Source organism: Salarias fasciatus, chromosome 3 (assembly GCF_902148845.1).
Source record: "Salarias fasciatus chromosome 3, fSalaFa1.1, whole genome shotgun sequence".
Lineage (NCBI taxonomy): Eukaryota > Metazoa > Chordata > Actinopteri > Blenniiformes > Blenniidae > Salarias > Salarias fasciatus.
Window position 1 is genome coordinate 7,244,495 of NC_043747.1, and position 15,972 is coordinate 7,260,466.

At 43.4% G+C, this 15,972-nt stretch overlaps 1 protein-coding gene across 2 annotated transcripts; it reads right to left on the minus strand.

Annotated features, from left to right (window-relative positions):
- Positions 1–247: 247 nt before the first annotated feature.
- On the minus strand, positions 248–5,844 carry LOC115385637 (E3 ubiquitin-protein ligase TRIM39). 2 transcript variants are annotated; one of them, XM_030087709.1, is made up of 7 exons: positions 5,799–5,844; positions 2,990–3,968; positions 2,063–2,158; positions 1,755–1,985; positions 1,237–1,384; positions 1,110–1,136; positions 248–1,029 (listed from the first exon to the last, which is right to left on the minus strand). In XM_030087709.1, the coding sequence occupies exons 2-7, from the start codon at positions 3,923–3,925 to the stop codon at positions 470–472; spliced, it is 1,998 nt and encodes a 665-aa protein (XP_029943569.1). In that variant the 5' UTR covers positions 3,926–3,968; positions 5,799–5,844; the 3' UTR covers positions 248–469. The 2 variants fall into 2 exon arrangements, with proteins under 2 accessions (XP_029943569.1, XP_029943579.1); XM_030087719.1 differs by having other exon boundaries at positions 2,990–3,965; positions 5,799–5,813.
- Positions 5,845–15,972: the final 10,128 nt, after the last annotated feature.

The following is a 15,972-nucleotide window of genomic DNA, read 5'->3' on the forward strand; positions in this document are numbered from 1 at the left end:
CATAAACAGACGTACCTAGTTATATTCCAAGTACTGATTCTATAAATAACTCCAGTCTACTTTTGAAAGAACTACTCGTAACTGCACTTCACAAGAGTTTAATAACTTGCACAGCACTGATATGTGATACTTTTCTCTAAACTTTCTTCTATTCATCATGAAGCATGTTAAAATAAATACAGTTGCATTTTTGATCATACACACATCAAATACATAATCGTAAAATCAATTCTGTGGTTAAGGAACTTACTTTTTTTAATATTATGAGCAAGCAATATCACTTGTCTTGAAATTATCTTTTACCAAAATCACACAAATTTGCTGCCATATGTCCAGCAAGCTACTGTAAATACTTAATCTCACCTATTACTATGGACATTGTGCCTTTAAATGTATTGCCTTGATAAATAATACACAGATTTACTTGCAATATCTAAACTGGACTAATTTCACCAATCAAAGGCATTCCTTAGCTTGATCCTTGTTTGATCAGGCTTTTCTCGTTCACAGGACAGATCACCATGGTGTCTGAGGCCTTGTCACAGCAGTACAGATAGAAAAAGGGAAACATCCTCTCTGTGAAGGTGTCTTCAAGTGTGTAAATATGGCTCCGAGTCCTCACATCATAGAACGACACTTGGCCTTCCTCGTAGTCCACGTACACGCCCAGTCTCTTGATCCTCGTGTCGACAGACAGCAGCAGAGGCGGGGATGTGGACACCCGGTAGCCCTGGCCTTTCTTCATGGCCAGAGCGTAGTATCCCTGCGTGGTGCTCACGGAGATCCTCCCCTTCCTGTTCACCGAGGCCCTGGCGACGCCCACGTACCAGTCGTCCTTATCCCCCACCTGCACCTCCCAGTAATGCCGGCCCGAAGTGAAGCCGTCGCGGCCCAGCACGATGACCACCGTGTCGAACCGGACGGGGTTGTCGGGGAGGTCCTGCCAGGCCCCCAGGTGCCTCACCTGATGCCTGTCCTGAGAGAGCTGCAGCCAGGGGTTGGCCGTGTCGGGGTCCAGAGTGACATCCACTGCAGAGACGTGAAGCACGTCACATTACTGGACAGTTTAAAGATTCACATGGATTCAAAACCAAAAAACAAAACCTTACCTGTGTATTTCAGAACCTTTTTGATCTCTGCAGGAGAAACAGGAGAAATGCTTTCAGATCACGAAATCAGCTTTTTATGAAGCTTCTCAACATGTGGGATAAATCACAATGTCAAATGGTATCCTACCACTGTCAGATAATTTGTCGATCATTTCATTTAATGTTTCCTCCAGTTTGGCCACAGATCTCCTGATCAGACCGACACAGGTGTCAGTGGGAACGCTGGTGTCGGACCAGTCTCTAACAGAAGGGATAATGCTGAGAGATGGGAAGCTCTGCAAAAACAATGATATTCAGTCAGAGACTGCATCATTTAGAATACCACGAGGACTGCTAACATTTCAATGAAACTTCTTACTGAAAGAGAAGTCAGTTTGGAATTTATCCTAAACTAACACGTTGGAATAAGAAAGGATAGCATCTATGAGTGTAAAGATTGGCTTCCCTCTCAATGAGCTGTCTGTATGTCTGTAGTTTAACTCAGATGTTTCGTTGTTTTCTTTTTCTTAGTTACAGTCTGTGGAAGTGTTTCATTAAAATCCAGATTGTACAGCATCTTCCTCAAACATTTTTATAAAGTAACTAGCACTGCCTACCAAAACTACTTGAACTACCAACTTTCTGTCCCTTAAACATACTACCCACCTTCAAAAAGTGGATGTGATCAGTTCGGGCCACATTTTCTAGGTCCGTGTTCCTCCTCTTCAGCTCAGAGATCTCTTGCTCCAGGTGAGCGATGAGGCCTTCAGCCCTCCTCTCCGTCTGCCGCTGCTTCTCCCCAATGACCAGAACCAGCTCCGCCTGAGTCTTCTTGATGGAGCGCACCAGTTCTGAGAAGACCTGCATGCTTTCCTCAATCTCTCTTTTAGCACTGGCCTTAAAGAAAAAGAAGAACATTTTGAAGAATTATGTGTAGGAGACATTAGCCAACATGTGATCTCATGTGGTCTTACTTTATTCAGCTCCACAGAGTTTTTGAGCTCTTCCACTTTTTTCACTCTTTCTTGGATCATCTGCTGGACATCGATGCCTGTTCTTTTCAACTGTGCCTGCAAATGATGCCAAAACAGGAGATGAAGAGATCAAACCAGGACATTTCAACACTTTGGTAAGTAAATCCAGAATCTGTGGTTGAAATTACCTGGAATAAAGGTCTTAGGTTGAGACAAGAAAACGGTAACATCATCTGCATAAAATTACAGTTTATTTGCAGTACTACTGGGGCTGGAACCATTGATATTATTCAAATACCTGGTGACCTCTGCAAGTGGCTCAAAGCCAGAAAACACTCCTTTATCAAAATGACCCCACTTTCTCAAAATTTGAAGTGGTTGCTTGGATTTCCGCTGGCAACTTCCAACTTCCAACATGAATGGTTTTAAATGGCGTTGAAGATGTTGACATTTCTATATGACTGCATGCAGTGTGACAAAGTATAGGGGAGTGATTTTAGATAACTTGAAAATGTTCTGGCCATTGCAAACATCCTATACATCCAGCTCTCCCATTCTGCTGTTGGAGGGTGTGAAGTTTGTTTTCTTGTGAATAAAATGCAACATATTATCATGATATCTATAGCAAGAAGGGCTTTTCCAACCCATTCTTTCTATTTGTGTTTTTTCCCCTGAGAGACTGTTCTTCTGAGTAAGGAATTCCAATTCTACTGACAGGAAGGAGAACTTTAGGAAGTTCCACCTTCAGAGAGGTAGTTCCTTCTAAACAAATTTGGAGCTCCAATTTCTGAGGGTAAATGGAAGGGTACGTTAGTGTTGTTTCTGAACATGGAATTATTTCCCAACTCTGAATCCCAGATTTGAATTATTTTTTACCCCAGAAGCATTTTCTCCTTGTGTGTTTGGTTGGTGGAAGGTCTGTCTCACCTTTTTGTCTGTCCACTCCCTTTCCACGGGGACGGTGTAGTGCGCCCTGTGGTCCGTCTCCGTGCACAGCACACACACACAAGTCTGGTCCTTCTTGCAGAAAAGCTCCAGCAGCCTCTCATGCTTCGGGCACATTCTGTCCGCCATGTTGGCGACGGGCTCCATCAGCTTGTGCTTGGTGAACCTGGCCGTGTGCGACTTCAGATGCTCCTCGCAGTAGGACGTCAGGCACACCAGGCAGGATTTGACCGCCTTCGGCCGGCCGTCTCCCAGACAAACATCGCACAGGACCTCCTCCCAGAGCGGAAGAGATGGACTTGGAGAAAGTGGAGAAGCAGAGATCTGAGGGGAGGGTGGGGGTGACGTTTTTGGCAGAGGTGGTGGACGTGCAGCTGTAGCTTGGCCTGACAATGAGGGAGAACCTCTAGGTGGAGCCGTCGGTGGGATTAACGGTGGCAAGTCCTCCTGCGGTGGCTTCTTCTCCCCTTCTTTCTCCTTCATCCTCGCTCTTTCCTCCTCTTGCTTCTGCTTCAGCTCCTCCATGAGCTGCTGCTTCTGATCTTTCTCCAGAAGCCTTTCTTCATCCTCCTTTTTCTTTCTTTCCATTGTCCACTTCTTTCCTTTCTCCTCTCCTTGCTCTCCGTTTCCTTTTGTTTCTGCGCTCTTTACCCTGATCTCCTTGAACTGCTCAGCAATTTCCCTCAGAACGGTGTTGACGCTAATATCTGGCCTTTTGTAGAAGGACTTCTTGCACATGGGACACTGGTACAATGGACTGGTTTTCCAGTATCCCAGAATGCAGTTCTGGCAAAAGTTGTGTCCACACGGTATAGATACGGGATTGGTAAATACGTCCAGACAGATGGAGCAGTGCACCTGCTCTTCAGAAAGGTTCCCAGTGCTGGCCATTCCTGCACGGCGGAGAGGCAGCGTCATTTTCAGCGCAAGCAACCAGCCTTTGCATGGGACATCAAACCTGCTGTGACATTGAGGTTGCTGGGATTAGATGGCATGACTTTAGTTGAGGGTTCATCAGCATGCAAATCTACGATGCAAACCGTGAAGGGGTGAAAACCTGTAGGTCTTAGGGGAGTGTTGTTACACTGGTTTCTGCTTTTGACCACATGATCCCAATTTATTTTGACCTTAACCAGTCAGTCATAGTCTCAATTTAATGATAGCTTAAGCTGCTGTCATTTTTTCAGCTCATTTTGATTCTCTGATTTGGAATTGTGAGACACACATCTAAAAAAATTGGGATGATTTGTATGTTGTAAATCAGCATCGACTGCAATAATTTGCATATTGCACCAACTCAGATTTAGGTTAGCACAGCAAAGTAGCAGTTTGCCTGTTTTCACGGTGTGTTCAGGACCGGTCCTGGCTGGTTTTGCACCCTGGACGAGCGTGTCGAACGGGGGATTGGGGGAAGAGGGAGGCCGACGGGTTCTACCAATATCGCCGCACGGCACTTAACACACTGTATTTCAATTCACTGTTCCTCCATGCATCCACAAGGGGGCAGCAATTGGGTGCACTCGAGGCTGCTGCATAGGCTGCCTATGCCCATGGCCCTGAGCATGTGCGAGGGTTTCCTGCCTCAATCCAAAAAAAACATTTGAGTAAAGTTCTTCGATGTGTCTCAGACTAAGTTTACACAAAGTTTTGAAATGAAAACTGAACATTTTTGTTGTGTTTTGGGTGTCTGTCTACATGACAGCAATGCCCAGAGCCACTAAAAACGTGACTTTTTCGCTAATGAGCCGAACACACAACTTCTCTGAAATGCTGCTAATGACCATGCACACCACGGCCTTACTACATAGTTCTTCAGCACATGCTCAGTAGATGAACAATAACAACAATGGCAGCATCCAGAATGCCTTGACTCTGAGTCCATATTGTTCTTGAATTTGGTAGTTTTGAAGTTGAGAATTATAATAACAAATTCAACTTGGTCGTCTGTCTACACGAATGTCCATGTCCTCTTTCATGTTTGCACGGTATCATTCTCTGTGCATGTATGATTTCATTCGAAAAACAATCAACAACACCTACTAGTGGCAAAATATGAAGATTACATTATTTTCAAATGTGTAAAAAGACATCATTTTCAAAATATTGATTAAACTTTTCTTGAACAAAAAAAGCAAAAACAACATGTTTTCATTTGAAATGTTGTCTTGTAGGTCTAAAATTGCCCCCAGGTGTCAAAAGCTGGTGTCCAAGGTGTAAAATTCCTTCACCCTAAACAGGACACGGTGCAGTGAAAGCTGGATGAACTTCCGATTTAAAACAGAATCCAGACGAGTAATTAGATGATGGCCAAAACAGTATTGAATACTGAAACAGAGACAGCTGTTTTCTAGAATTTATACACTTTATTATAATTAATAACATGATTTTACTATATTACAGTAACTCTACATGTTCAAATTAAACATGAGTGCAGTTCTTTTGTTGTCTGTTCTGCTCTGAAGTACAAGCTTTGAGTTGGCTCTCTGCTTGAGGCCCAGGTATTCATGACACAGCAATCGAACAGTCTTTCCAAAAATATTAGTCCAGTCTGTCACTTGTCATGCTGTGGCTTGATGCCAAATCAGAGGCCCAGTCCTGAAAAAGCTCCCGAACATCTGAATCTGCAGTAACAGTCAGTGTCCTGAGCGGAGGACGCTGCTGTAAGGACTCAAAACACATGTAAGGACGTCCAACAACACCCCCCTAAGAGAGACAGGCCTGCGCTCAAAGGAAGCAGATGTGACATTAAAACACAGGAGAGAGAAAAGCAGAGAGAAATGCGAAGACTCACCAGAGAGCAGCTGCCTCCAGTCTCTGCTGTACAATGACACATGAGACGGGCTGTAACCGCGGCCACCTCCACTTCCACACACACACACACACACACACACACACACACACACACACACACACACACTGTGAGACCTCAGACCCAAAATACACCCTCCTCCTCCCCCCACCACCCCCCCTCCTCTTTTACCCCAGATACAGATTTATCCTCCCTGGCTGTGACCTGCAGAGCTCCAGAGGAATGGCTCCAGCTCCTCTCAATGTTCTGCCTCAGTCCTCAAAACACAAACATGCTACAGGAAGGAACATCAGTGAAGTGGTTCGTACTATTGCATTATATATTGGCAGGTCACAGGTTTGAGTCCCGCTTGGCCATTTGTGTGTCCTCCCACAGAGACCCCACTCTGCCAATGAGCAGCCGAAGCTTGGATAAAACAAAGTCTCACAATGGATCAAAGATATTGTAATTTAATTTTTTTAAGTATGAAAAAACTGACAGAGTTTATTAAATCTCTTCCTCTTATTAGATGCAAACCATTGACTCAGCAACAATTGAAAGTAATTGTGGAACGGAGAAATGGTGATGGAACCAACTCTCACCACCAGAGGGGGCAAAAGCTAACAGTAAAAAGAGTCTCTGATTTTATGTCTGAACTTCTTTGTGCTAAAAACAAACCTGAGACCTGGTGGCTCCTCTTGGGTGGATCATTTCAACAATACCTGTCATCTGAAGTGAAATCACTGAAAGGTGATTTATTTTATTCAGTTAGGTTGAAAGGGAGACAACACTGAGCAACACAACACAAATAAAAGAAAGTAGTTTCCCCTTTCGGGCCTCTTTTCCTCTCACATTTCAAACTTTGGTTTGTACAAACTTTACACATTGTAATGTGCAAACACCTTCAAATTCACCCAAATTATTTGGCATTTTACCTGTTTGTGTTTCCACTTGTTGAAATCTAATTTTGACAACCTCAACTGTCTGAACACATCTTAAACTTCATCAGGATTTTTTATTAGGGACCGAGCCCGAGGGCGAGGTGGCCTCAACTGAGGCCACCTTGCCTGAGGGCAAGGCCTCTATTGTTCTTCGTTCGTTTCTTATTAGGGACCGAGCCCGAGGGCGAGGTGGCCTCAACTGAGGCCACCTTGCCTGAGGGCAAGGCCTCTATTGTTCTTCGTTCGTTTCTTATTATTATTATTATTATACATACCGTGTGTTCGACGGCAAATTTGACCCCCTAAACATGCTCAAAAACTCACCAAAATTGGCAGGCACATGCAGACTGGCAAAAAATTTTATCCAATTGAAAAATTAACCCCTTAACTCCATCCGCTCTCTAGCGCCACCTAGAAACGTGAAAAAAGCCCACCGTAACTCGCAGGAATGTCGCAGAGAGATCAAACCAACTCTCATGCGTTCGTCTCCTTGAGATCTACAAAAAAGGATCTGATATTTTTATGCTAAATCCAACAGGAAGTCCGCTATTTCAAGTTATATGTCAAATTTTGATGAAAATCAGCCGAAAATGACTCCTCCTTTAAAAATTATCTGCTCCGAGACTGCTTGTCGTGGAGACGTCAGAGTAGTGCCAAATAAAAGAGGACAAGTGTCTCTCACAAAGTTGATAAAAACTTTTTCAAAAGTCTCACGGTGTGGATTTTATTAACCCTTAAAGTTTGAAGTCTGAAAACGCACTTGCAACACTACAATGGACAGTGCGACCCGCACGAATGTCGCACAGAAATAAAATCAACATGGATGAGTTCGTCTCATCGAGCTCTACAATTTACTAAGAGACATACCTATACCTAAATCCAACAGGAAGTCCGTTATTTCCTGTCAAATCAAATGTGCCTCAAAACACTTTTCACTCAAAAACCACTAATATGGACTGTTTCACCCTTCACAGTGTGGTACAGAGAAAAGAAACATATGCACGCGTTCGTCTCATCGACATCTACAACTTTCTCACTCGTGCCTATGACCTAAATGCAACAGGAAGTCCGTCATTCACACTTTCTGCTCAAAATTTTGCTCAAATTTTGCTCAAAAATCTCACCTTCTTCATCAATTAAGCCTCCCGTTTCAAAACTATAAGTCTGACTGCTCTGAAAAGCTCTACAGTGAAAGACAACTAAATTGCCTATCACTTTCTGACATTGTTTGCTCACTTTGGTCCACGGAAATGCATTTCCCCAGCTGTTTTTACCAAAGAGAAACTGTGTGTCTGCCGAGTCACACTCTAACATCATGTGACCTACTTTAGCCATATATGGGCATAGGCTGATCTGGGACCAGCTGTAAAACATTCTGCATGTTGTACCTGCTTTCCACAGTAGATGGCGCTCCGTGACCACAAATCACACATGACTGAAGCAACAGTGCCCCTGCAGCAGCAAGCCACTGAGGAAGCAACACTTGAAACACATTGGAATGGTCCAAACAGCTGTCACCCTGCAGAAATATCACCTGACACACACCATACACCTGAAATCAGTCTTTAAGTTGGTGGATAAATGATGGATGTCTGGATACGTGGATGCACAGACAGACAATGGGATGTATGGAATAACGCTACTCTGACACTCAAATGGATATATTGGTGTTTGACATAGTGGAGCAGACATGACTATCAAAATAAGAGCCTCACACCCCATATTTTTGCAAAATATGACATTTTTAACAAAGCACAGGGATAATTTCAAATTCAACAGTGTTAAAGGGCAAGTCCGGTTTTTTTGATACCTGGACCTTATTTACAGGTGTGTGCCTGCTCATATACTCACTCAGACAAACATGGTGCAGCTTCGATTCCTTCAGAAGTTATTTAAATCCAACCGATTCAGGAAGGGCCACGGCAATGGAGCTTCCCGGACTGCAATCCATTGCCGTGGCCCCTGCTGAATCAGATGATAGATGCTAACAGCTACATGTTAGTGGATGGGAGATGCTAACAGCTACATGTTAGCGGATGGGAGATGCTAACAGCTACATGTTAGTGGGTGGGACATGCTAACAGCTACATGTTAGCGGATGGGAGATGCTAACAGCTACATGCTAGCGGATGAGAGATGCTAACAGCTACATGTTAGCGGATGGAAGATGCTAACAGCTACATGCTACCGGATGGGAGATGCTAACAGCTACATGTTAGCGGATGGAAGATGCTAACAGCTACATGCTAGCGGGTGAGAGATGCTAACAGCTACATGCTAGCGGATGGAAGATGCTAACAGCTACATGTTAGCGGATGGGAGATGCTAACAGCTACATGCTAGCGGATGAGAGATGCTAACAGCTACATGTTAGCGGATGGAAGATGCTAACAGCTACATGCTAGCGGGTGAGAGATGCTAACAGCTACATGCTAGCGGGTGAGAGATGCTAACAGCTACATGCTAGCAGGTGAGAGATGCTAACAGCTACATGCTAGCGGGTGACAGATGCTAACAGCTACATGCTAGCGGGTGACAGATGCTAACAGCTACATGCTAGCGGGTGAGAGATGCTAACAGCTACATGCTAGCGGGTGAGAGATACGAGATGCTAACAGCTACATATTAGCGGATGGGAGATGCTAACAGCTACATGTTAGCGGATGGGAGATGCTAACAGCTACATGTTAGTGGGTGGGACATGCTAACAACTCCATGTCAGTGGATAGGAGATGCTAACAGCTACCTGTTAGCGGATGGGAGATGCTAACAGCTACCTGTTAGCGGATGGGAGATGCTAACAGCTACATGTTAGCGGATGACAGATGCTAACAGCTACATGTGAGCGGACGGGAGATGCTAACAGCTACATGCTAGCGGATGAGATATGCTAACAGCTACATGTTAGCGGATGGGAGATGCTAACAGCTACATGTTAGCGGATGGGAGATGCTAACAGCTACATGTGAGTGGATGGGAGATGCTAACAGCTACTTGCTAGCGGATGAGAGATGCTAACAGCTACTTGCTAGCGGATGAGAGATGCTAACAGCTACCTGTTAGCAGATGGAGGATGCTAACAGCTACATGTTAGCGGATGACAGATGCTAAAAGCTCCACGTCAGTGGATGGGGGATGCTAACAACTCCATGTTAGTGGGTGAGAGGGTGCTGGAAGTCTATGGAGGAGCAAGGTTCCCAGTGACTTGGACTTCGGTCATCAAGGTACGAGGACGACCTCAGTCGGGCCACCTTGCCAGAGGGCAAGGTCCCGTCCAATGCCGCTTGCGGCTTTAATTAGGGACCGAGCCCGAGGGCGAGGTGGCCTCAACTGAGGCCACCTTGCCTGAGGGCAAGGCCTCTATTGTTCTTCGTCCGTTTGTTTCTATATTATTATTATTATTTTACTGTCGCACTCGAGCACTAATTTGACCCCCTAAACATGCACGAAAACTCACCAAATTTGGCACGGACATCCGGACCGGTGGCCACTTGATATAATGAAAAAATTAACCCCATAACCCCATCCGCTCTCTAGCGCCACCTAGAAACAGTAAAATGGGCGCCACGGCCCATAGGAATGTCGCAGAGAGATCAAACCACCGCTCACGCATTCGTCTCCTCGAGATCTATAAATAACGACCTAGATAATTTTCACGTAAATGCAACAGGAAGTCCGCTATTTCCCTTTCAGTGTAAAATTTGGCAAAAAATGACTCCTCCTTTAAAAATTATCTGCTCTGAGACCGCTTGTCGCAGAGACGTCAGGTTGGTGCCAAATAAAAGAGGACAAGCTTCTCTTCCGACGATGTTCAAAACTTTTTCAAAAGTCTCAGGGTGTGGATTTTATTAACCCTTAAAGTTTCAAGTCTGAAAACGCACTTGCAACACTACAATGGACAGTGCGACCCGCACGAATGTCGCAGAGAAATAAAATCAACATGGATGAGTTTGTCTCATCGAGCTCTACAATTTACCAAGAGACATACCTATACCTAAAGTGAACAGGAAGTCCGCTATTTCCCTTTCAGTGTAAAATTTGAGAAAAAAAAAACTCCTGCGCTGCGGCCTGTGGGAATGTCTTAGAGAGATCAAACCAATTCCTCAAGTGTTTGTATCATCAAGATCTAAAAATCATCCGTTGACATGCATTACCTAAATCAAACAGGAAGTCCGCTATTTCCCTTTCAAAGTAAAAAACACTTCTCAAGAAAACGTTATACCACTCAAGACCATTTGTTGTACAGATGTCAGAGTAGCGTGGCCTGATAGAGGACAAGTTTCTCTACAAACGATGTGCACAACGTTTTCAAAAGTCACACGGTGTGGATTTTATCAGCCCTTCAAAATAAAAGTCATATTTTTGAAAAAATGGCCGCTGTGGCCCGTAGGAATGTCGTAGAGAGATCAAACCAATTGCTCATATGTTTGTCTGATCAAGATCTAAAAATCTTCCATTGACATGCATTACCTAAATCAAACAGGAAGTCCGCTATTTCCCTTTCAAAGTAAAAATCACTCCTCATTTAAAAATTATCTTGTCCGAGACCGTTTGTCGTAGAGACGTCAAAGTAATGCGGCCTGATAGAGGAGAAGCTTCTCTACAAACGATGTTTCAAACTTTGTCAAAAGTCACACGGTGTGGATTTTATCAGCCCTTCAAAATAAAAGTCACATTTTTGGAAAAAATGGCCGCTACAGCCCGTAGGAATGTCGCAGAGAGATAAAACCAATTGCTCATGTGTCCATCTCATCGAGATCTGAAAATCACCCATTGACGCCAATAACCTAAATCCAACAGGAAGCCCACTACTGACCATATTTGGGCATGCAGTGCAGTCGACAGCAGCTGTCATTAAAGGGTACATATGATGCTATTTTTCAGTCATGTCATATAGGTCTCTGAAGGCCTAAAACATAGTATTCAAGCTTGTTTACAACAAATTCATCCTTCTTTCAGAGTTTCAGCGGTGTAAAGAGTCACTATCGAGTCCTTCAGAAGTTATTCAGATCCAACCGATTCAGCGGGGGCCACGGCAATGGAGCTTCCCGCACTGCAGCTCCATTGCCGTGGCCCCCGCTGAATCGGTTGGATCTGAATAACTTATGAAGAACTACGAGCTGCACCATGTCTGTCTGAGTGAGTATATGAGCAGGCACACACCTATGAATAAGGTCCAGGTGTCAAAAAAACCTTTCCTTTCCAAAATAAAAGCAAAGAATTCCTTCAAAAGAAAGGCCCGTTCCCAACAGAAAATGAAGTACAGTCATGAAAATGGATGTTTATGGCGTACGATGTGTTAGCCGGTGATTATGACAGCGTGTACTACCTTTCCAAAATAAAAGCCCCAAATTCCTTCAAATTAAAAGCCCATTTACAACAGAAAATGAGGTCAACTCATGAAAATGAATGTTTATGTACTGACAAGGTTCCCGATTACCTAAACTTCAGTGCTAACAGCTAAATGTTAGTGGATGAGAGATGCTAACAGCTACGTGTTAGCAGGTGGCAGATGCTAACACCTTCATGTTTGTGTATGACACATGCTAATATCTACATGTTAATGGATGGGAGATGCTAACAACTCCATGTTAGTGGATAAGAGATGCTAACAGCTACATGTTAGTGGATAGGAGATGCTAACAGCTTCATGTTAGTGGGTGGGACATGCTAACAACTCCATATCAGTGGATTGGAGATGCTAACAGCTACATGTTAGCGGATGGAAGATGTTAACAGCTACATGTTAGCGGATAGGAGATGCTAACAGCTACATGTTAGCGGATGACAGATGCTAACAGCTACATGATAGTGGATGGGACCTGCTAACAAGTACATGTTAGCAGATGGGAGATGCTAACAGCTACATGTGAGTAGATGGGAGATGCTAACAGCTACATGTTAGCGGATGACAGATGCTAACAGCTCCACGTCAGCGGATGGGGTATGCTAACAACTCCATGTTAGTGGTTGACAGGGTGCTGGAAGTCTACGGAGGAGCAAGGTTCCCAGTGACCTGGACTTCGGTCATCAAGGTACGAGGACGACCTCAGTCGGGCCACCTTGCCAGAGGGCGAGGTCCCGTCCAATGCCGCTTGCGGCTTTAATTAGGGACCGAGCCCGAGGGCGAGGTGGCCTCAACTGAGGCCACCTTGCCTGAGGGCAAGGCCTCTATTGTTCTTCGTTCGTTTCTTCTTATTATTTTACTGCCCGGACATCGACGGCCAATTTGACCCCCTAAACATGCACGAAAACTCACCAAATTTGGCAGGCACATGCAGACTGGTGAAAAATTTGATAAAATGGAAAAATTAACCCCTTAACTCCATCCGCTCTCTAGCGCCACCTAGAAACGTGAAAAAAGCCCACCGTAACTCGCAGGAATGTCGCAGAGAGATCAAACCAACTCTCATGCGTTCGTCTCCTTGAGATCTACAAAAAAGGATCTGATATTTTATGCTAAATCCAACAGGAAGTCCGCTATTTCAAGTTATATGTCAAATTTTGATGAAAATCAGCCGAAAATGACTCCTCCTTTAAAAATTATCTGCTCCGAGACCGCTTGTTGTAGAGACGTCAGAGGGGTGCCAAATAAAAGAGGACAAGTGTCTCTCACAAAGTTGTTCAAAACTTTTTCAAAAGTCTCAGGGTGTGGATTTTATTAACCCTTAAAGTTTGAAGTCTGAAAACGCACTTGCAACACTACAATGGACAGTGCGACCCGCACGAATGTCGCAGAGAAATAAAATCAACATAGATGAGTTCGTCTCATCGAGCTCTACAATTTACCAAGAGACATACCTATACCTAAATCCAACAGGAAGTCCGTTATTTCCTGTCAAATCAAATGTGCCTCAAAACACTTTTCACTCAAAACCACTAATATGGACTGTGTCACCCTTCACAGTGTTGTACAAAGAAAAAAAAACATATGCATGCGTTCGTCTCATTGAGATCTACAACTTACTCACTCGTACCCATGACCTAAATCAAACAGGAAGTCCGTCATTCACACTTTTATTGTACATTTTTGCTCAAAAATCTCGCGTTCTTCATCAATTAAGCCTTCCCGTTTCAAAACTATAAGTCTGACTGCTCTGAAAACTTGATATATGTACAGACAACTAAAATGCCTATCAAAGTTGAGGGTGTTTTTTTCATTTTGGGCAACGGGAATGCCAAGACCAGCTGTTTTTACCAAAGAGAAACTGTGTGTCTGCCGAGTCACACTCTAACATCATGTGACCTACTTATGCCATATATGGGCATTGAGCCTCAGGGCTGATCTGAGAGCTGCTGTAAAACATTCTGCATGTTGTCCCTGCTTTCCACAGTAGATGGCGCTCCGTGACCACAAATCACACATGACTGAAGCAGCAGTGCCCCTGCAGCAGCAAGCCACTGATGAAGCAACACTTGAAACACATTGGAATGATCTAAACAGCTGTCACCCTGCAGAAATATCACCTGACACACACCATACACCTGAAATCACTCTTTAATAGGTGTATGGGTGATGGATGGATGGATGAATGCATGGATAGATTGATGCACAGACACACAATGGTATGGAACTACACTATTCTGACACTCAAATTGATATATTGGTGGAGCACACATGACTATCAAAATAAAAGCCTCAGACCCCCACAAACTAAAAGTCATATTTTTGCAGAAAATGACATTTTTAACAAAACAGCTTCATAATTTCGGGGTAAACAGTATTAGTGGAAGCATGTACTACGTTTCCAAAATACAAGGTCAAAATTCCTTCAAAATAAAAGCCCATTTACAACAGAAAATTAGGTCAAGTCTTGAAAATGGATGTTTGTTGAGGAGCAAGATGGATATATTGTTGTTTGTTAAAGTGGAGCACACATGACTATCAAAATAAAAGCCTCACACCCCTTCAAAATAAAAGTCACTTTTTTAAAAAAATGACATTTTTAACAAAGCAGCTTCCTAATTTCAGGTTAAACAGTATTAGTGGAAGCATGTACTACATTTCCAAAATATAAGGTCAAAATTCCTTCAAAATAAAAGCCCATTTACAACAAAATGAGATCAAGTCATGAAAATCGATGTTATTGAGGAGCAACATGGATATATTGTTGTTTGCTAAAGTGGAGCACACATGACTATCAAAATAAAAGCCTCACACCCCTTCAAAATAAAAGTCACATTTTTTCTAAAAATGACATATTTTTACAAAGCAGCTTCATAATTTCGTGTTAAACTGTGTTAGTGGAAGCCTGTACTATGTTTCTAAAATAGAAGGTCATAATTCCTTCAAAATAAAAGCCCATTTACAACATAATGAGGTCAAGTCATGTAAATGGATGTTTGTGATGGAGCAAGATGGATATATTGGCATTTGCTAAACTGGAGCACACATGACTATCAAAATAAAAGCCTCACACCCCTTCAAAATAAAAGTAACATTTTTGCAAAAAATGACATTTTTAACAAAGCAGCTTCATAATTTCGGTTTACACATTGTTAGTGGAAGCATGTACTACGTTTCCAAAATACAAGCCCAAAATTCCTTCAAAATAAAAGCTCATTTACAACAGAAAATGAGGTAAAGTCATGAAAATGGTTGTTTATGGAGGAGCAAGGTTCCCAGTGACCTGGACTTCTGTCATCAAGGTACAAGGACGACCTCAGTCAGGCCACCTTGCCAGAGGGCGAGGTCCCGTCCAATGCCGCTTGCGGCTTTAATTATTTATTATTCCGACGCCACTTCGACGGCTAATTTGACCCCCTAAACATGCACGAAAACTCACCAAATTTGGCAGGCACATCCGGACTCGCGAAACATTTGATAAAATACAGAAATTTACGCCATGACATCATCTGCTCTCTAGCGCCACCTACAAACAGTAGAATAGCTGCCTTTACTCCCAGGAATGTCGTAGAGAGATGAAACCAACGCTCACGCGTTCGTCTCCTCGAGATCTAAAAATAATGATCTGTTATTTTTGACCTAAATCGCACAGGAAGTCCGGTATTTCACTTTCAGTGTAAAATTTGGCAAAAAATGACTCCTCCTTTAAAAATTATCTGCTCCGAGACCGCTTGTCGTGGAGACGTCAGGGTAGTGCCAAATAAAAGAGGACAAGTGTCTCTCACAAAGTTGTTAAAAACTTTTTCAAAAGTCTCAGGGTGTGGATTTTATTAACCCTTAAAGTTTGAAGTCTGAAAACGCACTTGCAACACTACAATGGACAGTGCGA

Excerpts from the sequence above, each read along its gene's own strand:
- LOC115385637 (XM_030087709.1), bottom strand. The coding sequence starts at position 3,925 with ATGACGCTGCCTCTCCGCCGTGCAGGAATGGCCAGCACTGGGAACCTT. Across the intron at positions 2,159-2,989 it reads GGGAGTGGACAGACAAAAAG|GCACAGTTGAAAAGAACAGG; the intron begins GTGAGACAGACC and ends CATCATTTGCAG. Across the intron at positions 1,986-2,062 it reads ACTCTGTGGAGCTGAATAAA|GCCAGTGCTAAAAGAGAGAT; the intron begins GTAAGACCACAT and ends TTTTTCTTTAAG.